General features: G+C 42.0%; 2 protein-coding genes across 2 annotated transcripts in view; one reads left to right on the forward strand and one right to left on the reverse strand.

Moving 5' to 3' along the window:
- Positions 1-231: 231 nt before the first annotated feature.
- ppp1r3aa (protein phosphatase 1, regulatory subunit 3Aa) lies at positions 232-7,798 on the reverse strand. The gene is made up of 5 exons (XM_029461489.1): positions 7,696-7,798; positions 6,241-7,081; positions 5,288-5,331; positions 5,103-5,188; positions 232-4,613 (listed from the first exon to the last, which is right to left on the reverse strand). Exons 2-5 carry the CDS (start codon positions 6,978-6,980, stop codon positions 1,437-1,439), a joined length of 4,047 nt encoding a protein of 1,348 aa, XP_029317349.1. The 5' UTR covers positions 6,981-7,081; positions 7,696-7,798; the 3' UTR covers positions 232-1,436.
- A 3,912-nt stretch (positions 7,799-11,710) lies between these two features.
- Positions 11,711-26,160, forward strand: part of foxp2 (forkhead box P2) — a 97,586-nt gene continuing 83,136 nt past the window's right edge. Inside the window, 3 exon segments of the mRNA XM_029461975.1 lie at positions 11,711-11,865; positions 20,813-20,879; positions 21,590-21,655. The gene's annotated coding sequence lies outside the window, so the exon portion shown is untranslated.

Genomic DNA, 26,160 nt, shown 5'->3' on the forward strand with positions numbered 1-26,160 from the left:
TTATGAGTAACACTGAAAGAGTGTGTGGCTGTTAATACAAGCTTTAAACAGGATCAAATCAAATTATAAAAAACACATAAAATGTCAAAAGCATAAGCTGAAGAACATGCATGAGCTACTGTATAAAGGAACATGAGTTAATATTGGGTACAAATAGATCTTGAATACTTTTTTGCCTCCATTAATGAGGCAAATTATGTTGTAAATCACAAAAAAAAACAATGGTTAAATTGTTTTTCTTAGTCATATGCATTTATTTTATTGAAAAAAAGCAAGGAAAGAGAAATGTTTCAAAACTCCAATGCCCCACTAATCAATTTTCACTTTGATCCATTGTAAAGTGATATTGGGCCCATAAACACTGCAAATATACACATAATTACAATACACAGGTGGATTTTCATATATATTTCAAAGACAAAAACTAATCTAGTACTTTTATTTAAATTTCAATGTTGCTCAAATTAAATCCAAGATTATCTGAAAATATATATGCTTTATTTATTTTTTAAAACAGACCTGATTGACTAATTCAGTGGTTCCCAATCTGGGGTTTGGGAACCACCACAAGGGGTTGCAATAAAGAGACATAACGGGAGAGGAATAAAGTGAAGAAAACACATTTCTACTGCATCAAAGTTTATTTTTTTCCTACTTCCCTCTAATGATTTAAATAAAACATTTAAACCAAAAACCAAAAACCAAAAATCACTCTGGTTAAATGGAGTTATTGTAGTAACTAAAGTTCAGGAACAAGATCACGCTTCTCTTCTACATTAGTTAGATCACCTGTGCACTTGTGTAGGTGTGTCCAACCCTTTTCTCTCCCATTTGTCTCAGTTCTCACAACCATCCAGCCAAAAACACCCATTCTTCTTCTTCTCTCTCAGCACGGCGGCACCATTACCACACGACAACAAAGTCCTGGAGTTGTACTTGTACGCTCCAGCCACACCACGACCCTGTTCTTCCTTCTTCAACCCTCTCAGATTTACCCCTTTTCATCGCACCGAACACAAACCTAACCCTATCATCCCGCGCACAAAATCCCAAATCTTCTGGCCAGTCCAAATGAAACAACTTTGTAAGGTACAAATGGCGTGGTCCGTGTTCCTGAAACTGCTTATAACTGGTGGACTTGCAGCGAGTGACAAGGGGTCACAAAGAGGCATTGCTTTGTTTTAAGGGGTCACAAGCCAGAAAACGTTGGGAACCACTGCAATAAACTCACTTAGAGTTAGAAACAACCAAATATAAAAACACACACACACACACACACATTATGAGTGCTGTGTGTAGCATTTTGTTTTATTGCACCCGTTGCGAATCTTCTTCACAATTGTCAAGATATTTACGGCATTACAATTAGTGTAATGTACTGATGTTTAAAAATGCTACACAGCCGTTTGTAACAACCGCTCTTCCCTTGTTTGTCATCACTCTGAGTCTTTTCCACTTATAAAACCACCAACCAATGAAAATGTGTAGAGCGCAAAGAATGCTGGGAAATCACACAGGAAAACGATGAAGAAGAGCCCAGACACTAAGAGGGCACCGATTAGAAGTCTGGTGATGTGGCGGAGGATGTATGACACACTCCACATTACAACGCCATCGGACTCTTTTAATTTCTCACAGGAGGAACTCTGATGTTTGCGAGATGGGTGGGCTGCTAGATTAAAACTCTCCCTGCGGGCGACTACACAGTCTTCTATCTGTCTACCTGTTTCCTGGCGGGTGACTGATCTTTCTTTTATTTGAGTGTAGTTCTCCTGATCCTGTGGAGCGCGTTGGGCTGATTCAGGCCATGACTGCCTACTCTGAGAAGTTAAAATTGGAGTGAGATCTTGACTGAGATGAGCGCTTGAGTTTGAATCCATCTGTGATTCTGAGAGAGAGTGAGTTTTGCTGTGTGACCGACTCTCTTCTGGGGCGTATTCCTTTCTCTCTAAGGTTTGTTCTAGGCCTTGACAGAGACTTGAATTTGTATCTGTTGGTAATTCTGTCAAGGAAAATACGCCTGAATCGAAAGCGTCACTGAAGTCCGTCTCAAAAAGACGATCTTGTGTAATATCAGGTATAACAACCAGCTTGCCCCCCATCCCATCAACAATATCGGCGTCTTTATTAGACGCCCGTTCTTTCCGACCGAACACCTCTTCCCATATCCCACTGATCAAATCTTCTCCAAATCTTTCAATGAACATCTCCAATCCCGACCCTATCACTTCAAGTGCTACAGTATTATGTGCTGTAATAGGGTCTTTTGTTCCCTCTGACAATTTTTTACATTCAACATGTGAAGAGCACTCAACTTCTGCTGACAACTCTTGTTCTTTCAATTCAGCTGGTGCGTTCTTCCTCTCCCCCTGAGGGTTCTCCCCATTACCCATCAACTCCCCCAGCACTTCTATTTCCAGCTTTCCAACACTCATGCTCTCATCTTTGTCTCTCTGACTCATATCTTCCTCTCTTCTTTCTAATGTCTCAGGTTGTTGTTGAAGTTCGGTTAAAGTGTCTTCCTTTGCAACTTCTTCTGGGCCTACATCCTCTTTCTGACCCTTCATATCGTCCTGGGAATGGCTCCATCTCATTTCTACCTCTTCTACAGGGTTTGAGTTGCATGCATCTGTTGGAAAAGGTCTGAATGCATCATGGACACCTTGGAAGACCTTTTTCATTTCCCTTGATTCCACTGTGTGTCTTGTTATTTCCTGTTGCTCCTCAATTATCCCATCACAACTCAAGCTTTTTCCTTCCTCTCCCTGATATGAGACTAATACATATTCACCTGTTCCTGAATTCAGTACATTTTCCTTTATTTGTGTCAGTGTTGAGTCCTCCTCCTCTTTCTGAATGCACACCTCTTCCCCTGCTTTGATTGGCTTTGACTGTTCATACATTTCTGGAATTATTGATGTGTTTCCCCTCCGCCATGATGAGTTAAATTGGAAAGCTTCGTCATTAATTTCCTCATTTAATACCTGAACAATTCCCACTTCCGCACCAATTAGTCTCTTTGTTTCATCTCTTGTTGTACAATAGGAAGGTTCCATCTCTGCCTTTTTGAATACTTCCAAGTCGTTGCTATTTGATGCAACATCTTCGCTTTCTGCTTCATCCAATTTGAATTCACTTGCCATTATTTGGCTTCGCTTAAAACTTTGCTCAGACGTTTGGCTCGGATTGGATTCATCTGCATTTCTCTGTTCGAGTGTTATTTCATTTTCATTCTCCTGTAATAGATTTTCACTGTTTTGTTCCTGCCTGAATTCCTCATGTTGCTTTTCATCTGCACACCACGGGGAGATTTCACACTCTGCGGTTTTCCGTGGCCTAAATCGCTCCTCATCTGTAGATACTTTATTTTCCGTACAGTTATTCACAATCCCTTCCTCCACTCCTTGTCTGGATGTGGAGAAGACAAACCACTCCCCATCCTTTGTCACCTCTCCGATTGTCCCCCTAAATGCCAGCGTGTCATCCATCACACTGTGTGAGGTACCTGTAACCTCGCCTTCCCTGCCGGAAGAAAGACCCTCATCCACTCTTGCTCCCTGTGAGATCCTATCAACGGCAGTGGCATTCTGAGACTCTGGCATCGCTGTCATGTCTGTTGTGTCAGACTCCCCTGAGCTTGTTATTAAGTCAGCTTTGTATGGCGTGAAGGGCTCATCTTGTCCTATTCCTTCTGCTCTTCCTAATTTTCCTTGTCTTCCTCGCTTCCACATCGCATGCTCCTGACACTCTGTTGAACTGTCGACAGAGCCCTCGGACACCTGCGTTGCCCCCTTGAGGCAAAATTCCTGTGGAGTGTCTGTTACGGCGTTTGTCTGTGACCTTTGGGATGCATCTTGTGTCTCTGTGTTGTCGTCTCTTAGGCTGCAGACACATGCCTCCGCTGGCTGGTGGTCTTCAGTGTTCAAGGCAGCATTAGCTTGATGATATAAGGATTTTTGACAAGTGTCTGACAGCAGCTGACATACAGCTGAGGAGTGCGTATGTAAGGTGGTGGGTGTATCCGCGCCCACCTCAAATTCATGCTCTTGACTGCTTGCTGCAGTTTGGGCATTGTGCTCTTTATCATTTGAGGGAGACACTGACGCTGCCGTCTGCAGCCATTCTGACTCTGGAACAGCAGAATGGTCTGTACAGCTCGGCCCATTAAGAAATGCCTGCCATACATTGCACACCGAAGTTTCTTTATCAGGGGTATCATCTGTACCGTTAGGAAAGGTCTCCCACATGTCATTGACAGTCGGTTTATTTTCTAGATTTTCCTCTGACGCTTTTGACAAGGTCATTTTAGCTTTTCCGGTACAGATGTCGTCCATGTCAGCAGCCCCCCACTGATGGGCTTTGTCAGTGTTCCAGTCCAGTGTAAGCAAAGGAATCTGGTGGTAGGTGAGCACCTGTGGCATCTCGTTGGATTGCTTCTTATGGCGTTTGTGGAGAAAGCTGGCAGACTCACCCCACGGAGTCAGCACAGAAACCTTCTGCCTATTGGCTGAGTCATGTGAATAAGCCTTTGGTACTTGCTGCCTCCTTCGGGAGAAGTAGTCCTGCACACGCGCCAAATGTGCTGCTCTGTGTCGGCTGTTTATGCTATTCACCTGTCAAAAAAGGTCAAAGGTCAAGCCAAGTGGTAATGCTTGAACTCCTATAATCAGAGGCTACCAGTTGTGTTAGTCTTAAGGTCATCGGCTACTTTAAATCCCCTTACTGGCTTGATGACAAAAATGCATGGAATGACCCATTCATTGAGTGTTCTTAACGTTACTGTGAAGCAATGTATTGCAACACTTGCTGCAACCTCAGCACATACACCTATGTGTTTACATTTATTATTAATAGTTTGCACATTTCAGACATGCTCTCAAGTGTCAGGCTAGCTCACTTTCCACATCTTTCTGGAACCCACCGAGCACTGTGCAGTATGACATGCATTTTTTTGCTCTGTGCAGAAAGTACACAAATACTTTTTCACTATATATGTACGGTTTATATCAGCAGTGTTTACTTCTGGGTGATGTTTCATTTTATTTCCTCCAGACTTCAAAAAGAGTCTGCTTGTCCAAAAGAAAACGATAAATGAACCTCACCAAAGGTTTGTGTCCTTCATGGGAAAGTAAGGATTGTATATCTGTGCTGTGCTTTCGGTTAGCCTCCTCTGCTTTATGTGTGGCCTCTGCAAAAACAAAAACAAAGCATGAGTCAATTTGTTTGCACTCTTCCACTTAATTAATGTACATGTACATACACACATAGAAACATTAAGTGTACACACCTGCAGCTGCTGGTGTGTTGATCTTTTCCTCTGCACTTCCCCGCCTGCGGTTCAACAATGAAGCAGAACATAAGCTCACAGATATCTTTTACAGCTTTTAAATAATATTCTGTTTCGGTGTTTCTTTGTGACAATTTTGCAGATATTTAAAACAGTTGCAATCACATTTAGAGCTTTTCTGTAGTTTTGGCTGCATGTCTTTCTGTTAGGAAACAAGCTGAAGGTTCATCATCTTAAAGCTCAGTGTTTAATCTATAGTACATTTTTCTGACTAAGGTTTAGTGATATAACAGTATAAATAGGGGTTCAGAGATTTCACCTAGTCAACATCCTCAATACTTTTGTATTTCGTCATCTCACCTGTGTCTAACCTGGCTCTGCTATAATCATGATAAACACAGTTGTACACAAAACAGCTGTGATCCTTTATTTCCATGCATATATATGTGTATGGACCTGCATACCACCAAAACAGCAAAAAATAATTGTTCCAAAAGCAAACAAAAAAAGCATTTTTTGAATTGGAGTCATTCAAAGAGAATAAAGTAGCTGAAGCATATCTGGCTTCCTTCGGCGTGGTGAGACGTCATGGAAAGCTACACAGACACCGGACCTTAAATGGGCAATATGTGTTCTGCTGCCCAAACATCCATCACTAAAGCGTTACATAACAGCTTACTGTAAACACACAATTGCCCTGCCAGCTTCCACCTAATGAGAGGAGCAGCATACTGTGTCAAATTTCCTACCACGGCAAATGAGCGTTGTTTCTGGCTGATTTGTTGCCAGGCAAAAACTTGTAAAAGTTTTACTTCTATGAGAAGTTTTCCCTGATGGATCCTGTTTTATTTCAATACTGATTACCACATAACGACGTCTATTGTCACAAGTGTGATGCGACTTCCTCCGGCTGAGGCATGTTTAAAAAAAGATTGAGCATTGGGTTCTCTCACGTGTTAGCTTTGAGACAGCTCCTCTTGTAGCCGATACTCTCCTCTTGCACCTGAGGCCCGTGCTCCTTCACACGTCCCTTCTGGTGGCAGAACAGCACATAGTTCATTTCCGTGTTATTAGCCCAAAAGGTGCCCACGGACGTGTCGTAACGCAGACAGATCTCCACTCTGGTCCCCTCTCTCTCAAAGGGAGGTACCAAGGTATACATAAAGGTAAACCTGTCTGTCTTCCTATCACTGGATCCAGGCACATACTCCGCCAACAGGTCAAAGTAGCTTGTCCAGCGATCCAGGGTCATCCGGGCATAAACGGACTTACTGTAGCAGAGGTTGACCACCCTGACGTTGCCACGGAGTGTGGTGGTTCCCGGGAGGAGCTCAATGCTTTCGAGCTCAACCATCTGTACTCGCAGTCTCTGTTCCAGCGCCTCTGGGGATGAGGGGACTGTAAACAGGCAGGACATGTAGAACTCCTCCGAGGGATGCATTGCCTCATTCTCAGGGGGCTGGCTGACTTTTGACTCTGCTACTTCAGCAATGTCAAACTCCTTTACTGACACCAGGTTGAAACCAAATGCATCGGCAAACGACACCTTCCTCAGAATGACCTGTGGGGACTCCGGTTCAGAGTCCTCATCCGTTTGCTCGTCTGAGGCCTCTTTCTGCTCCCCATTTCTTTTACTGTCCTCCTCCTTAACTGCCCCATTCTTTTCCAAGGGTTGGATGTGCAGAGCCTCCATAATGTGCGGTGGTCTGAGAGGCAGCTGTCAGCCCGTCCTGCCGTCTGTCTGGCTTGGAGGGTGGCACCGACCAGAGTGCCCCTAGCCTGGCTGCAGTGATACTGTAGAAGGGAGAGCAGAGAGAGGACGTGACTTGACAGATGGAGTTCGGTTACAGCTGAGCATTGTGAGTCTGAGCCAGGACTATTAATAGGACACACATAACTAGTTCAGAGCAGGCCATTTATCCTCTCAGTTATCCTTGCACAATATGTTTGCTAGTTACAAAATAAATAAAGGAAAATATAGCTTTTATAAAGCACTTTAAAATACAACTACAGCACAAACAGGTCAATGTTTACAGGATATTGGGATGTTTATATTTCTTCAAATATGCAAATGTTTCAAAATCCAAACCAACAATTTGACTTTACTATCCCTGTGGAATTATACAAAACACAATAATAATATGGCCGACATGGGACTTTTGATCCGAGTGTAATGGCATGGTACAATTTCATCTGGTCAATGGTGGCCAGGTGATTACAGAGGCCGTCATGTAACCATTACATATGTCATATAATCTGTGCATGTAAATACACAGCTGTACTGTTATGATGAGGTAAAGGTGAGGACCCAAATGCAGCAGGCAGACGAGGATTTCACCAAAAAGAGAGCTTTAATTTACAAAAAACTAGCAAAATACAACTGTAACAAATAAACTGAAAACACAGACCAAGTCAGAGGGGAGACATGAGGGCGACACACAGGAGAACACCAGGTAACATCGATGACGATCCAACAAGAACACTGGGACAGACAGGGATATGTACACAGACACCAAACAAGGGAACAAGACACAGCTGGGGAGAAAGGCAAAGACACAGGGTGAATGGACACAGGAGGAACACATTAACAATCAGAGAGGGAGGGAAAACACACAGACAGGAAGTACAACTAGACATGACACAAGGAGAGTAAACTCTACAAAATAAAACAGGAAACAGAGTATAACCAGATCGTGACATGTACAACTTTATGGCAGATGCAGATGGTGCTTCTTTCAGGATTTGCAGAAATGGAAATTGAACTTCCACTCTAGTAAGTTGAACAAACAGTAGCTTGAACTAAATATTTGCTTTCATTTATTTTAACTGGATATCGAATATAAATGCAGTTAGTCCTGCACTGTGCTCGGAACCGAATATCTCAACTATTGATTGCATTGCAATTACATTTTGTACAGAAATTGTTGAATGAATTATGCTGACCTTGTTGATCCCTTAAAGTTGCATCTATTGCCATCATCAGGTCAACATTTAAATTGTTCAGAATTAGTTCAAATGCCTGCAAAACTAATTACATTCCCAACCTCTTCATCTCTACTTTGTGTGTACTGCTAATTAGTCCACGTCAGCATGTTTATATGCCTAAACATAAGCATGTCAACATTGTCAATGTGAGCGTGTTAGCAGTGTTTAGTAGAATGTTCATTGTGCCGTGCAGGAGGATGCTGCAGTAAGTATTTGTGTCGACGAGCACTAACGTGTCCCCAGGAAAAAGAAAAAGATAATTTCCCTGTTCGGATCAATAATGTCTGAAATTATTATTATTGCTGATTCTGTGCTTGAGAGGCCTCTGTGTGTGTGTGTGTGTGTGTGTGTGTGTGAGTGTGTGTGTGTGTGAGAGGCAGCCTCCATTCTTCAGGTTCACTGCATCTTGGAACAGAAGACTGAAGAGTATTCTGTTCTAGCGAATTGAGTGTGTGTGTGTGTGTGTGTGTGTGTGTGTGTGTGTGTGTGTGTGTGTGTGTGTGTGTGTGTGTGTGTGTGTGTGTGTGTGTGTGCCACCCTCTCAGGTAGGAAGTTTAGCTAATCTTCTATATGCAGTGTAACTATACCCCAAAATCTAGTTTATCTTGTAAATAGACTTTAGTGCTAGTTATACAATCCTTCACTGGTAGGTGAGTGGGGTTTTGTCCTCAAAGACCCCTTTATTCTACGTTTTTGCCAATTTTAATTGCAGTTTTGGTCTTTAATTAATATTAGAAATTCTCTATTGCAACTTCTGTAAATGCAGATATACATATATGAACAAGTCTGTAATAATTAATCCAAAAATGACTCTGCTTGAGTTTTTCTCTTTTAAGTGTTCACATTTAAAAAGCAAGGGAACAAAACATCAGGAACAACAAACTGCTTATCAAAAAGAAGAAGAAGCTGAATCAACACCTCTTTAATAGAATTAACAAAAATGTGTTTTCTTGTCAACCCTTTGAATTTATTAACAGATGACAACTTGTCCTGTATGTCTGATGTATATCAGTAGATGGCACTATGTGATCAGAGTAAAATACATGTCAGATTAACCCACACCTCGGACAAATGTATGTACATGTTCAGTTTGCTCTTCTCTTGTAATAATAACAGCAAGATAATGATAGTGAACAAAACGTTCAATACAGGGAGGGAGAGGGGAAATAACAAAACATATTATGTATATGTTTAGTTATGTACAGTCCATTGTCTCATACAGTACGTTACATTGGACATACTGTTATGTATATATTTGACCGGTAGGTGGCAGCATAACACCACAATTCCATGATACTTGTTTTCCCTTCAGCCTCATCACTTCCCAGATGCTGATTCCTCTTACTTTTTATTTGATGGATTTTTTTAAAATCGCAATTACGATATGTAAGAACACACACAAATAGAAAAATCCAATAGACCAACTTATTAAATGTAAGGAAATACATATGCATGTGCCATGTTTTCAACTCGAACAATACTTAAAAAAAGAAAGAAAACAAATCAAATATAAATTTCACTGATTCTTTCTCTAAAGCCAGGCCAATTTTAAGACATGTTGGATATACTGTATGTATAGCAACGCCGAGCTTGTCCATATATGTGGGGAAACTAGCTTCACTGGAGAATAATAACACTGTAATATTAATATCAACAGTAATAACTATTTCGGAGATGTCGAGTATTTTATGTTTTAGTCAATAAAGAAATCTCCGTTTCATTGACGCAATTTAAATTCCCACATACGGAGTAAACTAAGACACACCGGCTGCAAGATGTGTATCTTTCACTCAAAACAAAAACAAATAAAAACCTCCTGTCCATGAACAGATCACATTTCCCACTCTTAGTCATTCATAATATAAATACTATAAAGTATAGCATTCCAAACTAGGTTTCCAGTAGATAGAATAAGTAAGTACTTCTCGCGTTTTTCACATTTTAATAAACTTGCCCCCCTCCCTTTCTTTTTTTCACTTGATAATAATCTGGTCATTCATTTCTTGACCGTGAACGTCTCAGCAGTTGGAAAAAGAAGAAGAAGAAAGACGAGACAGAATAAAGCAAAGCCTTTTAACAAACGTATGACTGGCTTCGGATCTACAGTAAAAATAATAAATAGACTAAATTACTTTGTACCTTTTAGCAAAATGGATCAGAAACATTCCTTCACTCAAACAGTGCATCTGTCCTCTTTCTGTAACAACGTATTTATTCAGCAGTGCTTTTATTAGATGACATTTAGAATGAGTTATAGGTAGTCTAAACGTATGTTGACATTAACATACGTAAATTGCGTATAATAATAACAACAATAATAATTTGTAAGATATTTACAGTTATTGATTCCCCAACATTTTGCTGTATACACACACTTCCAGACGATCATTATGTGTCTTTTTTCCCCTCTGCAAACTGATTAATAAGGTGAAGTATAATGTATTAAAATACATTAAGGCTGATTTAAAATGTTTGACATAAAAAATGCCATAAGTGATGCTGAACGTAAACTTTAAGTCTGGACTTGAAGAATGAAGCAAGCTCTACTTTGTTTCCTGGTTTACACAATTCGACACGTTTTACCCTAATTCTGTATCGATGTAATGCTTTTTGATTCTTTTCCCCAACAATGATTGCATATTTTTTTTATGCTGAATTATAAGAGTCTTAATAGAATATGAAGAGCGACGCAGTTTACACATATTAAATGGAAAACACACAACTTCCTATATAAGAATATCTTATTAGAAAGGAAAACAATAACGTTTGATGTCGGTCACTGTGTGGTCGCTATATGGAGATCTAGTTGAAATATTACAGAGACATTACGGGAATATCTATTGATTTTTCTTCATGTAGTTCCGACTTGCGGATGTATTTGCAATAAAGCGATTTATTGCTGGTCGCCTTGAACGCAAGTTTGTTAGATCCAGCGCCGGGCGCACTTATCTTTGGGTCGAAAGGACCGTCCCGTTACTGAAAGGTTCACTCCCCAACAACAATGCATTTCTATCGTGGAAGCTCGCACACGACGCTCAAACCTCCTAAATGAGCCGCCGCGAAACGTTTGAAAAAGGGGAAATAAACTTTTAAAATTACTTTGTGTTGACATAGCTGATGGCCCCTGACGTCACACGGGGTCGCAGTACGCCCAAAAATAACAACACACACCTCCGCGCACAAGCAAGTGCCTCCCCTGGGGGGGTTTCTAGTCCCAAATATACTTGCTTGCTGGGATACAGCTTGATGTGTGTTTGAATCGTAACGAAAAAAAACAAGCCGCGTCTTCCTCGCATTGCGCGTCATTCAAACAGGACTCAGTGTACTGCTTTTCCCTCTGTTGCATTAGTAATAACAGCGGCGTTGACGGGAGACAGCAGGAGAGAGTGTGTGTGTCTCCGACAGCGGTGCCCAGCGGAGGAATATTTGAGCTTTTTATTTACTCTGCAGCTTGTTGTTCATTTTCTCTGCGTTATGGTGAACTTGGACAGTCACGTGTGAAGATCTCTGCAAACATAGAGGACGACAACTTCGCACCTGGTGTGTCCCTTTGACTTTAACCGCGAGGAGAATATACCTGCCATTTTTTTGTGGTAAGTTTTTCTGCCCAAGAGCCTATTTCTCTCCACACTGTTTGACTTTTTGAATTAGGAAGTGGACCGCCGGCCACAAGTTTGTCCTGTGTTATCTAGCGCTTTGACTTGCGACATTATTATTTACACGTTGCGGGAGGACTTCCTGTGCTTTTTAATTACCGAGCAGCTGATATTTAACATATTTCACCTAGTAGGCTACTGTAGTTCGGCTTTTTCATGTTGGACCTTCAGACAGCACTGTCCAGGTCTGAACGCTGAACACTGACTTTTGAAAAGCCGATTTATAGTTTCTTATCTGCATATTGTTATCTTTAATTCAGTTTATAAATGCGTCTTGCAAATTGTAGCGCCTTTTTATTTACCACCAACGTATAAATGACTTATCTAAAAACTATTTAAAAAAGGAAGTCTGTTCAGAAATGTGATGAATTGTGTAATAATATTGTTATATACGCGTTTCTTCAACAAATAGTGTCAGATTATATTTGCATTAATGTCGTTGAAAGCAATTTTACTATCTATTTAGTGTTTGCTGTAATGTATTAGTGTTGCCAATACATGTAAATACATAATACTTAAACGTGTAATACAAATTGGTATATGTATATCACATATTAAATCTATATGGCATCCAATGTTCTTATTTATCAAATAGGCAATGATTTTTTAAATTCCTTTAGTGTTGTAGCCATGGTATTTTCCTCTGTGACACACAGTAGTAGTTTTAAAAGCATTCAAAAAGAAATCAGTCCTGTTTTTAAAATAGCGTTGTCACAGTTCCTGATGCTCAAACCTGTACACATAAACATGAAATGCAATGATAATTAAAGCATAGGCTGTAGTTGTTTTATAATTGTCAATGCTTCCTCTGCATGATCTACATCTATGGTTATCAGCAGTCAACACCTTACCGTGCATGTTTGCTCCATTTTTATATTCCATCTTTTTTGTCCAGAAACAAACAGGGATGCTGGAATCAAAATGCATGACTAAAATTCAAACTATTTAAGCAAAACAGTAAAAAGCTCATGAAAGCTTCTGCTGAGTTCTTCCATTTCTTGCTACTGTTCTCTTTCAATCACTGTAGCTCAAAAATCAATAGAATGTTTTTTTTTTTGGTAAAGAAAGGCTATCAAGGTAGTGGGAGATGCTGAACTCTTCGGGCCTGTCCTCTGATCAGCTTTCACCCTGGATTAGCTGGATCGACCCTCCTTGTTGAAGCCGCAGGGTGCACAGGTGTTCCCTCCTCAGTTATGCAGGTGTGGGCCAGTTCCCCCCTCACTCAGCAGCTCTCACTCTTCAAAGGCCAGGCGGCAATAAATGCCCCTTGTGAAATATGTCATCGACAGTGCACAATCAGCTCCTTTGTTGAAGTTCCCCTGTAATCATGTCTTAAAGCATGTTTAAAACAGCCAGTACACACTTGTTTACTTGTTTATGGGTGATGTGTGCAGTAAATAACTTGATTTTGTGAAACGGGATGCATTTTCCTCCGAGGCAGTGGTAGCGGTGGAGAGAGACTTGCCATTAGCCTCCCTCCAACACTGACCGTTGTTGCACTTATTACCCCGACTCTCCCCACTCTGCGTCCATTTTTTGATTGCTGCATTTATCATCGGGCAGTCGTGCTCTACATTATGGTAATAGGAAAATGAATGTCCTCCACAGAATTAATGTGTATACCCTGTCATACGTTTCAATCATTTATCAATATTAAGATTCAGCTTTCAGCTCAATGAACACTGGTTGATGCATGATTTTATCTTTAGATATGGAAATTGTTGCTTCCAGCTGAGCTGAAGTAGAAAAAGCTTTGCAATTCATTTTTAATTCTGAGAGTCCTATGAAAACTTTGTGCTTATACTGTGAATGCAGAAACTGCTTAAATCGACAGACTACATTCAAAATGGCAAATTTTAGAATCACAGATCACATCAGTTCTGTTTTTGAGTCAGAGCACTTCTTAGGCAATGAAACACTTGCTCACTTTTGGATTGGCTTTTAAGTTGCACCATTACCCATCCCCCAACACCTCTGTAATGAAACAGACTGCTCGCTCAACCCTTGAGGTGTTGCTGCATTTTGGGGGAAAAACGGGTAAGAAAATCAAGGGAGTGGTGCAGCAGCTTCACTTTTCTAAACCTCTCACTGAGCTCTTCCACGAAACCTCCACAGTGTGTGTTCGCGTATACCTCACTTAACCCCGTTACTCAGCTTAAAGGCAATTCATTTGGAAATGTACAGGTTTTATCCCAGTTAACTTCAATAAAAATGCAAGTTAAAGCAACCAGAAGTGATCAAGTCCTTCCCCCTCCTCCTCCTCCTCCTCCTCTCCCCCTCCCTCCCTCCCTCTTTAGTTCCCCCCCCCCCCCCCCCACCCCTGTAAGAATGGAATTTGTGTTGACAGTTTTGGCCTTTAATGGCACTTTTGTGCCGCGCAAAAGTATTTGTTTACCAGGATCATATACTGCAAGCTGTCAGCTTGGAAGAGATTGACTTCGTAAGATAAAAGAGTGCATTACATGCTTAAGAGGCCACCCTTTTGCACTGTAATTATCCACATCACAGTAATGATGTTTTGTGTGCCACGGTTACTAAGAGTCTTGAGACAGCTCAGACTTTTTTAGTTACGCTCTGGGTCACTTCTTAAGCCCGACTCGACGCCGTTGTGAGGGAGAAACGTTGTGACTCTTTGACCGGAGAAAGCTGTGCAGGGTGGGGTCAGGGGATGAGGATTAGGAAGGAGATTGCAGGCTGCCCACACAAGGGCGAGTTAAGAACCATTTGAGGAAAGAGTGTGTTACTCGCCATTTGTTTCAGTTCGTGGTCACATGTAGAATTAGTTTGAGTTTATTTTTTAATGGGTTTCATGTTTGCTTGGCCAAGTTACATATTTATTTGGACCAAATGTCAAAAACATATTTCTAATATTATATTAATAATACATCTTACGTCACCATACCTCCCTCCAAGGATTGTAAAACCACAAAAAGTGTAGCTTTTGGCTGGCGTGGATAACCTCGCAGTGTGTCAGATTCTGAAATGGAAAGGGACATGCATGTTAAGTTCTGAAACAAACTTTTTGCTTTGCTTACACTATTTCTTTAAAGATATGTAAGATAATTTATGCCTTCATAAGGTTTAGAGTTCACCTCCTGGCACCATAGTCTTGACGGTGACCTTGTGGTTTCACAGTCTCCTGTTGAGCTAACACTCCGAGCTGCCCCCCCTGAGCTTGGCCTGTAACACCTACCGACTTGTCTGTGTATCCATTAAACTCATTTGAATCACAGTACACCAACAGCAGTCACAGCCTCCTTGTTGTTGTTGCATATTTACTTGATGGTCAGTGTGGTGTGAAGGCATGACTGCTTTTATTCAAGTCATAGTCAGATGAAAAGATGTGTTGGTTTTGGGGGTCTTGCCCTGAATTAGATGGAGGGTCAGTCATGGTAAAAGGCAAGGTCATTGTCGCTCAGACCACATCCAGCCATCCGCCTGTCACTCGTAAACTGTCAAACCTCACTGTAGGCTGACAGTGGTAGCAACCATTGTGTAAAGGGCCTTTATAAAGACATCTTTTAGTGAGGACAACATCATTTGATTATTAGTGGTGTGAAAGAAACTGTATGCTGACAATACGTGTGAAATGAGGGACAAGAAAGTGACTATTCCCTGGGTCAGTTACAACCTAAATAATGTCTGACAACCAGAGGGTAATGATCTAAAAAAGAAATCGTTCTTAATGTATGAATGGCTGTGATAGCTGAGCTTCAGCCGTAGACCGTTTGTGCTTCTGACCAGAATACAGATACATCAATACTGCGTTAACTCTGCCTCACATCTCTAAGGACCTTTTTCCCTTTACCCAGAGAGACACAGACAGAAAAAAATGTTTATTTCAAACATGTTGTGAGAGGGAAAAAAAAACATGGGGGGGGGGGGGGGGATTCGTGACAGTAACAGTTTTTGACAGGCACATTAGGCTGCAGAAAGAGCATCCAGCTCGGGGCTGAGGGCATATGGTGCTGCCTTCTGCCGGCGTAGCTCTAGAACAAGTTACAACACTCGCGCAGGGTCACGACTGTCTCAGGTTTGTTCCTTCTGTCTCGCTCGTCTAAATAAAAACAGGAGGCAAAATGGAAGTGGGGGGTTGGGTGGTGGCGGCAGTGTTGAGTGGGTTTGCCGGGCAGCAGTGTTGTACAGTAGTCTTTCAGTAAAGGACAAAAGGAATGTTTCCAGTCGAGCCCTTTGGGCCAGGACATAAATTGGTCAAAACGTGAAGGAGAGACTTTTGACATTTCCAGAGATGCATCACTGTTAGTTTGGGTAGTTTCACAGCAACACACCACAATTTCTGCTTCTGGCATGGCAAATATACATTTGCATAAAACGTAATAGCAGTTAAAAGCAAGTATAGTGTAGTGATGCTATCTCCTTTCACCATCTGAACACCCAGCTTGTGCTGTTGGATGGCGAGCCCTAATCCTACTCTAAACAATGACCTTGTTTTCACCACATTGGCTCTGTTAGGTTTTCTACTCTGTAATGTGGAGAGGATGAACTTGGATAATGTGTAGGATGACGCAGGGCTCTGGTCTGAAGACAGCAGATCGACAGCAGGGTAATTACAGGCTACTGTGCGGCTCTCTGGATTTTCCCTGGATCACATCTATAGGCCTCAAAGCTCAGCCTCTGTTGCTACTCTCTGAGAAGGAAATCAAATGGCCACAACATATGGAGGCAGCAAAACAATGGTTTATTTTTATGATATTTGATGAGTGGTTTTTAATTTAGATTGTCACTTCTGGCAAGCAGCAGGGCAGATGGTGCAGACTTGAGTGCCCATTAGAGCCTAAATACCTCCAGGCAGCTGTTGGTCATAAACTTTTTTTTTGTAGTTTTTTCATGCATGCTTTTTTCTTCTCTTTTTAACATGGTTTGGGTCAAGAGGAGTCAAACCTGTTATAACACCTGTTTCTGCATATGCAAATCTGTTGTTTTGTCATTTCATTAGGCAAGGCGAAAAGACATGGGTCCCTTGTGGTTGCAAATCCGACTGGCACCGGGCCCAATTGGCATGCTACACAGCAGAAAGATGCTTGAGGCGGGGTGAGGGGAGGGACCAGAAGTTGGGGTTTTTTTGTAGCGACTCAGCCATCGGATGCCATCACATTACAGCTCAATCTGGATGGGTTCCTAAAATCAAAGTTGTGTTGAAATTGAGGAGGGGGCGCATTATCTTTATCTTTTCTGTAAAGAGTAGCTGTAAGTGAATGACAAAGGACATGCCCAGTAGCCAAACAACTGGCACACGCGTGTCTGGCACACGCAACACGCCTCCTTCCACCCCCCTCAGTGTCCTCTTCTCTCCCCCTCCTCCCGCTCCTCCTCCCATCCACATCCCTTCATCATCTGGCGCTCTCCGGCACCGCTCGCTTCTTAACCACATGTGCCAGTGCCGGGCCTGCTCTTGCTCCGGGGCTAATTGTTCACTGGTAAACTGCATGCTTGTTGGTGGGGGTCTCCCCTTTATCCAGGCACACTGCTACAAAGCAGGATGGTGGCGGCGATGATGATGGTGGTGGGTGGGTGGGTGGAGGAGTGGGGGGGGTACAGATCATGATCTCTCCATGCAGTTTATTTTCGCTGTATAAGTCTGAAGATTGTCGGTTGTAATCCGGCCTGTGCTCTGAATGCAACAAATACACCATGAAATTAAAGGTTATTGCAGGAGCGTAATGCAAAAGCTCTGTTCCAGATTACCAAAGCTGTTTGCAGACCTGGGGAGAATGAGAAGGAAGGGGGGCACCAGCAGACGATGCTTTTCCTTCCTCAGTCAGTCCAAGAATCTCCCTCTGGGAACTGGATTTGTCCTTTTTTTTAACAGATATAATGTTCTTTGATTTGCGTGCAGCCTAATTGGGTACACTGTGTATTGAAGGTGTTCGCTTAAAGTTGAAATTGCACGTTGAATTATTGCTCTGTTTGGTTGTCCTGTCTAACTGATAGGCCTGCCACTAACGATTACTTTCATTATCGTTTAATCTGCCGATCATTGTTAGGATTAATTGTTTGGTCTAGAAAATGTCAGACAACAATGAAAAATGTCCATCCCAGTTTCTCAAAGTCATGTCTGTAAATGTCTTGCTTTCTCAGTCCAAAAAAACAGCAAACAAAAAGAAATCTGCATGTTTGAGGCCATTTTTGCATGAAAAATGACATTTAATGATTAAACCATTATCAAAATAGATCATAGATTATTTATCTGCCGATCGATTAGCGGACTAATAGTTGCAGCCCTAATAAATGACCTGTGACGAGTCCATTCTAATCCATTGTTACTTTTTCTAATATTGTAGTCCTTTTTATGAGTGCTTTCCTCAGCCTACACCAAAGAGGTAGATGGATGAAGCACCTAGGACTAGTCCCGGTGCTGAGTTAATCTCATCTGATAACTGAGGCCTTCCTCATCCTCCCTCTCCTGTCTCTCCTTTCTTTTCTCCCCCTCTCTATCTTCCTCCTCCCTTCTCTGCCGTGGCTTGGCGGGTCTGCTCCTCTCTCACCACACAAACGGCATTAAAGCCAAGGCCCACAAGCCCCCTCTGATATGGGAGAGTTCATTAGAGATGTGCCTTTGATGGGCAGCCTTTTCATGTGACTACCGGTTTTTCAAATACCTTGATGTAGAAGCTTAAGAAGGCATTGTGCTGTAAGCCCTTCTTTTGATGCGACTTATTTAGATCTGCATAGTAAATCAGGGGGGAGTAAATAACCAGCCAACAGATGGAAGCAAGGAGATAAGGCACCAGCGAACAATCGCATTTGTATTTTGTTATGATGTTGACAGCAGCTAAAATTCACTAATCTAGAGCCACTGATCTGCATTTCAAAGAAATCTCATTTAGCAGCAGGGAGGATAAAGTTCCTCTCATTGTGTCTATTTTATTGCATTCTTCACTAATTTATCTGCCCACAGATTTAACGTGCATGGCTTGGTGCTAGGACCTGGCCTCGGCGCGTTGCATAGGGGGGTCTTAAATACTGTGAAAGCGGTTACGTCTAGACTGTGAGCTGAGGGTAATTACACGTCTGACCATGAATAGAATGAGTTTGAAGACTCATCTTTCTTCCAGTGGGCCTGAATTGCTCGACTAACACTGATAAGGAGCATTTGGTCCCCACAGAAATATTGCCAGTGACTTTCCATAATGCCCCCTCCCTTTTTCCAACACCGAGGATGGTATTTACTTTTAAGATAAAGTTATTGTGTACAGTAATCTGACTTGTTAGCATAATGTCCTCTTTCATCGCAGGACCCTCCTTTTTCTGCAGTTTGGAAGTATTTGTGGTCCGGGTCTTAAATAGTTTATCTTGACTTAGTGCACGAACGCTTTATGTAAATATCAGCCTATAGCATTATTAGGCCTTCATGAATACTTGAATGCATTTGCCATATTTATAAGTTGATAGAATTTACCAGTGGTTTTTGTATTTGGCATAAAGATATGTGTGGTATTTGTAAATCCCTACGAATTGGAGGTCATACAGACTAATAGCATTCCTAATGCTTTTCCGGTGAATAAAATATGACATCTGCACAGCCCTAGAGGTGTTGTGATATTGAAGTCTACTCAGCAGCCAATCACTTTTAAGCAAAGGGGCATTAACTTGAAATAATGTTTTATATCTAAATTATATTTTAAAACTCTCGGTTTTCTTTGCTTCACTGTACGGTTGACAACTGTAGTCATCCCGCGCAGCTACGCCTTTTTGCAACATCTCATTCGATTTTTGCAAAAAGTCCCATCATTATTTTAGACTCACATACAACTATATTTCTCAGTTTAGTATGTAGATGTACAAAATACAAATGAATCATATGATTTTATTTCATGTTATACGTTTCCCCAACACACAGTGCATTGGTTGGTGGTTACACAGCAATCTGTGCAACATTTTCCACAAACTCAAAACAGTGAAAAATGATAGCAGTTGGCATGTTTTTGTTTTCAGCTGTGCTTTCTGAGCGCAGGGCCTTTTTTTTTTTTTGTGTCCAGTTCAGAGAGCACATTCCTCAGGATTCAGCCGTCGCTGGTTGCCTGTAGGGGTCATTGGAATTCTGGGAGAATAAAAGAGAAAACAAAAAAAGTCTTGGAGAGGAACATTTAGGCCATTTTGTGCCCCTCATGCCCCCAGCTGCAGAAATGTGCCCCAACAGTGCTGTTCAAAGAGGGGGAATTATTCATTTATTTGTTGCCTAATGCTCTAAACCTGGTGAATATGCAGTAAAAACGTCCAGAACAATCTGTAGCTGCATTTGTTGTATTGTACACTCTTTCTGTAGTATAAAATAATCAATACTAATGGTCTATAAATTATAGCGATGCCACAGCATGTGTACTTGACGTAGACAGCTGAATGGACCTACATGAGAAATCAATCGTGTCAGTTTAATAGTGTGATTTACTTGGCGTTGAGAGCTTGAGCCTTCCAGGCACTGCACCTTTTAACTTGAGAGAGTGAGGTGTGTGTGTGTGTGTGTGTGTGTGTGTGTGTGTGTGTGTGTGTGTGTGTGTGTGTGTGTGTGTGTGTGTGTGTGTGTGTGTGTGTGTGTGTGTGTGTGTGTGTGTGATGGGGTGGGGGGTTGGGGACTATAGTTTTTACTGTACTGTACATTGCCTGTTTGTGCATGCACTCTCTCACACAGACGCACACACACGCATAAACTCTCATGCTGCACAGCAAAATCCAGGTGCACTTTGTTGTTCCAAAGTTTATTGCTTTCACCTACAAGCCATACGGACAATAGTTATGCAAGACACAATCTAGCCCACACATGTCCGCACCAGCACTGAATGTACCTAGGAAACCAAAAAAAAAACAGCATTTCATGAATAGCTTTTAGACTAATGGTATACTTTCTGTTTTTGTCTCATCTCAGATAGCTGACATCGCTGGACTCCTTCCACTCCTGTGACGGACAACAACAGCAAGTTCTCTCCCTTAGGGTGAGTATTTGAACACGGTGCCTTCATGTCCATCCGTCAAAGAATCCTTAACCTTGAGAAAGATTAGGGGAGCATTACCAGTGTTATTTCAAGGATCAGTGTTAACATTAAAATTAACAGTAACCTACGGCGTATTCTCAAGATCATGCTTCTTTCCAAGCTTTTAAGGCATGTCCTATTTTTGTTTGAATAAAATGATGAGCTCATTTAGTTTTTTATCAAGACTCCAACTGTGTCTTTGGTCGTGGTGTTAAAGTATTGTGAGCCTTACTGTGTGTTTGGGTGATTGTAGTGGCGAGTGGAGGTCAAGGGGGCCCCATTCCCCACTCAAATATAACAAATCTTCATCTTGTCCACCATGATAGAATTCTCCCTCCACTAGGCAACCTTTCAGTTGTGCCTGTTTGGTTTTCACACATCAAGGATTTTCAATCTACTCTACCTCAGAAGTTATGATATGCATTATGGCCGACAAATGTGGGCAAGCTTGGATATCAGTTTTTCTGTTATTTACTTTGTTGATGTCTTGATTGAGATTTGCAAGCGAACGGAACAAAGTGAAGTTATATAAGCTCTAACCTGCTAGTGCACCTGGTATGCTTTACTATATACTTCAGAAACTAGAAGCCAGAGATGCAGCTTTGTTCAATGTACTGCTCGTAATTTCAGTGCAAACATATTTTTTACACTTCTCCTTTTTTTTTTTTAAGGATGAAATATGCAAGCTTTGCGCCCGTAGAAGAACGCAGACGACACACACTTTAAAGTCCAAAGTGGTAAGTGAAAGCTGTTTTGTCTTTGTCCTTGCATGCCTGGTGTTGTGCTTTTTTCCTCCCAGAAAGACCTGTCCACTTTCTGTAATGCGACACATCAGTCATAACTGTTGGTGAGGTTTGGCTTCAGACTAACACAATCCTGGGCCAAATGACCAAACAGCAGAGCCCGGTGTGAGAAAGTTATACCTGTTTAGTACATGGAACTCACTCCATTTAGAATCTTTACAATTAAAGTAGAAACTGATTTCTTTGTAGTTCTGCAAAACTTGGACGATGATATCAGATATCTCCCTTTTCCAAGCTAATGATACAAGTCGGTGTTTGTCACCAGGTCAGTCCACAAATGAGTCTCAGGGCTTAATGAGAATCACCAATTATATCTCCGTCGTGACTTATATGGCCACTCTATTGATTAGATCGCTCATATACACTCATGCATTCAGTGCACACATTTCCAAACATTTTCATGAAGCGATGCGGTGAGAAGAAACGCAATAAAACGTTTAATTTCGTTGGTTCGGAAGAATGTGTCTAAAGAGTGTGTGTGCTTGTGAAGGTGATATGTTTCATGTACTGTCACCCGATAATCAATCATTCTATATGAAATATTTTGACACGTCTGCCTAAATACTCAACGTTTTTGGTTTGAAGCCAGACATTTCTGTCAGTTTGCTTTAAGTGCATACCATAGGTTTAATTAGATTCTTTTTTCTACCCCCAACCTAATCTATTTATCTTATGACACAATCGTGAAGAAGCGCCTTTGAGGTACAGATATGATTTAAAGTGTATGTGCAGGAGCAAAGATGATGGGTGGCTTGACTGTTGAGCCAAGTCCACCACCCCAAGAGTCCTATCTTTCCAGAGGGAAGCAGAGTCCAGATTTCCTTTTCCACCTAAAACAGATTTAAATATTAGTTCTTAATTTGTCTAGTATTCAGTTAAATCTTCAAAGATGAACTCTTACTGCATATCTGCGAGCCTTAAAAAAAAAAAAAAAGTCCTTTTAATCATTGCAAAAAAAAAGTGTAATTGCCCCAACACTGCAAGCCGTACTTTCAATGTAGACGTATATATAAAAATCTACAGCAATTAAAGACATCTTTGGCCGCTTTAAAGAAGCTGCAGTTCGGACTGAACAGCCCTCTGCTCACATTTCCAGTTTGAAATTGATTTCTTGTCAAAGATCAGAGACCTCTTGTCATTCCACTTCCAATCCTCAAATGGTTTCTCTGAGCCTGCTAACTGTCGTTCCTGTGAGTGGGCAAACAGGGGGAACCTCCATGGATCTCTACCCTGGGCACTCAGAGCAGTCGAGGGGGTAGAGGCAGAAATCAAAGGGACTTGGATCATTCCCCATTGGCAGCCTCCATTGTCTAGCTGATGTGCGATTGGTGGAGAAGGTGAAAACTGCGGGGTGGAGTGTGGGGGTGGATGGAGATCAGGCAAAGCAACCCTTTTTTTTCTCTCCTAATCTTTATCCACCATTAACCCCAGTGCCCCAGTGTGTGGCTGAGATCAGGGCCATTGGTCAATCCCCCATTCACTGCCACCCAGAATATTTTAAAGTTAAGCCCCCTCGCTTAACAAAAAAAGTCTTACTCATCAAAGGTTTACTTTCCCTTCTTTCCCTCTCTTCCTTTCCTTTTGCTCTCGGTCCCAAGGATCTGCTGCCGTTCTCCGTGCACCCTTCTCTCTATGGTCCACTGTTTTGTCTTCACTCTTAGGCTAGGGGGAGGGAGAGAAGTTGGAAGTTTTTGGAAGTTCCCCAAGTTTCCATATTTCAATTTAATGAGGTTTGGTTTGGGGACCGATAGTGCCGTGCTGTGAGCAAATTGGAGTAAAAGTGGATTGACCAATGATGTCCTGCCCTTTGCTGATCTCTGGGATTAGGATCGGTCCTGTTTTTAAACAGACTCCTGAATAGTACTTATATTATTTCCGCAGAGGAAATATTATTCACACCTGTGATGTATATTCCCAGCTTTTTTTCATTCGTCCTTTTGCTGGTCAGGACACTCCATATGAAACCCATCACAAAACATAACCATAACAAGGCTGAATTCAGTCCAGATCTCCTACTCCATGTGAACATTTCAGACTCTCTCTTTCTTTTATACGAATGTCTGTTCTCGGCAAGTGTCAGGTATTTATCTTGCACAGGTCTGATGTGAGTGAGAAATGGCCGAGGGACAGCATAGAGAAACCAAGAAGAGGATGTGGAGATGCAGGACAGACGGTGAGGAGTGAAGAAAAGAGATTGCATGGAGAGTGTTTGTCCAGAGTGCACAGTTGCCATGAGAATGGAGTCAGAAAGCGGGGAGGAGAGGAGGCTCAGAATTGCCGTCATTCCTTAAGGAGATAAAGAGGCTCAATGAGTCTATTGATCCTCGTCACTGCCTATGCTGTTCTCTCTTTCTTTCTCTCTCCCCCCCCCCCCCACACTGCATCTTTTATCCAATTGTTTTTAAAACGCCAACTCTTCATGCTATTTTGAAATAAGATACATTTGCCCTGAGCAAAGTCGGCCTCAGGATACCTTGAGGCCCCTCCAATAGTTCTGTTTATGCACACCTCATATTAGAAATGACTGATTGCCAATGCGGCATACACAAGCTTAATTTCCAAAAAACGAGCAGGGATCTAGTGTTTCACGTGTTATTCTTTCCCTGCGATTTTAATTGGAGAAAGCTTGGGTGCGGAAGCTGGACTCGATGGCATCTCTCCAAGAGCCTGAGATTATTGTGAAACCCAACCCGAGGCAGGCATGACATCAGAGCGGCCTGACATTAGTTTGAACTCCTTATTTCAGGTGGGAAGAATTATGAGCGGGCTTCACTCGCAGGTGATCGTGTCCAATGAATCGGTCGCACACAGTCGCGCATTCTTCTCCCAAGGTCTGAATGCTGATTGTCTTGACAGATTGAACTCGTGTGTTATCACCAAACTGTCACACAGACTCAATCTTCAGCCCTCAGTTTACGTTAGCCCTTCACAGTCCAGTGTTTTATAGGGATATTGTCATCATGACATAAACTCAATCTACACTTTTTTAACCCTACTGATGAGTTCTGTCCCTCTCATCGACGGCATACTATGTTACAGTGTAAAGAACCATCTGGAGACTAATCAATGCTGAATCAACAGGATTTGAGACATTTCCAAAACGCAGATATTATGATGTACGTAATCCACAGAAATTGGCTTCTAGGAAACACATCTGTTTATTTTTACTATAGCAACCTCTTAAAGAAATTGTGGCAATGATATGTTGGCCTCCTGTGGTGATATAAGCCTTGCATGTTTTAAGTAATCAGATACAAAGAAGGTTTGTATCAATGTAAATTAATGTAAAAAGTCTATAATTCGTTTTTGTTTCATGCCTATTTATTTGCATATAAATGACTGTGTCTAAAATACACTTTTTCATTAAATATTTTTATTTTGACCAAACATTCTTAAGATTCCTTCATGAGATAGTGCCCTCCTCCTCTTTAACTCTTTCATTCACTCTAGTAAAAGTTTCAAATCAAACCTCACAGTCACAGCCACTGAAGAAGCTTTTACTCCAGAGGCAAAAAGCCAAGTCCTTTGTTCATAATGATCACTTGATCGCAGGGCTGAAAAAGGATACAGGCGGCAGCAAAAGAGCTTTGGAATCTGACTTCCTCACTGCAAACCACAAGCCCAGACAGTGCAACTGTTACTACCTGGTTGGAGACAAAATGGGCAGAAAGCATCCCTGTGTGTGTGTGTGTGTGTGTGTGTGTGTGTATGTGTGTGTGTGTGTGTGTGTGTGTTGTGTGTCTGTGTGTCTGTGTGTCTGTGTGAGTGTGGAAAAACGCACGCACACACACACACACACACAGCATGCTCGATTTGGGTCATCGAGCTGACAGACAGTGGAATGTGAATGTGTGTATGTTGACAAACTCTGCTGCACCCTGAATGGGGTTTGTGATTACACCTCATCATGCGTGCTGCATCGGTCCTGTCCCCGGCCCCCGATCCTTCTCCCTCTCCCTCTCTGCCTCTCTCTCACCTTTCGCTCCCTCTCTCTCCCCATTTCTCTCCTCTCTCACCACAGTGCCTCCTGGGCAATCATGTGGTCACACTACCTGACTCCTTGCTGCTCAAGAGTGCAGTTGACAAAAACAGCCCGAGGCCCGTCATGTGGAAAAGATTCAGTCGGCACACAGCATAGATTCTACCTCCCCCCTCCCACCCCCCCACGCTACAACTCCTCACTTTCTCCCACTAAGTAACTGAAGCACCAGGGTGTTTCCTTCTTCTGCTCACCTGTGAAGGGAAGTGGCACGGCTTTCCTCTTGTCTGGGTGTGTGCGAGAGTTGGATATTTTTGTGTTTGCAACTTTGTGGCCACAGTGTGTGGATGCCGCTTTAAACAGCCAATGTGTGCACAAGTGCGTAAGGGTGCATGTGTGTTTGCTTTCGCCAACCCTGTCTCCCTCCCACACTCTGAGAGATGCAGGCAGCCTCTCTTTG

Source organism: Cottoperca gobio, chromosome 23 (assembly GCF_900634415.1).
Source record: "Cottoperca gobio chromosome 23, fCotGob3.1, whole genome shotgun sequence".
Taxonomy (NCBI): Eukaryota; Metazoa; Chordata; class Actinopteri; order Perciformes; family Bovichtidae; genus Cottoperca; species Cottoperca gobio.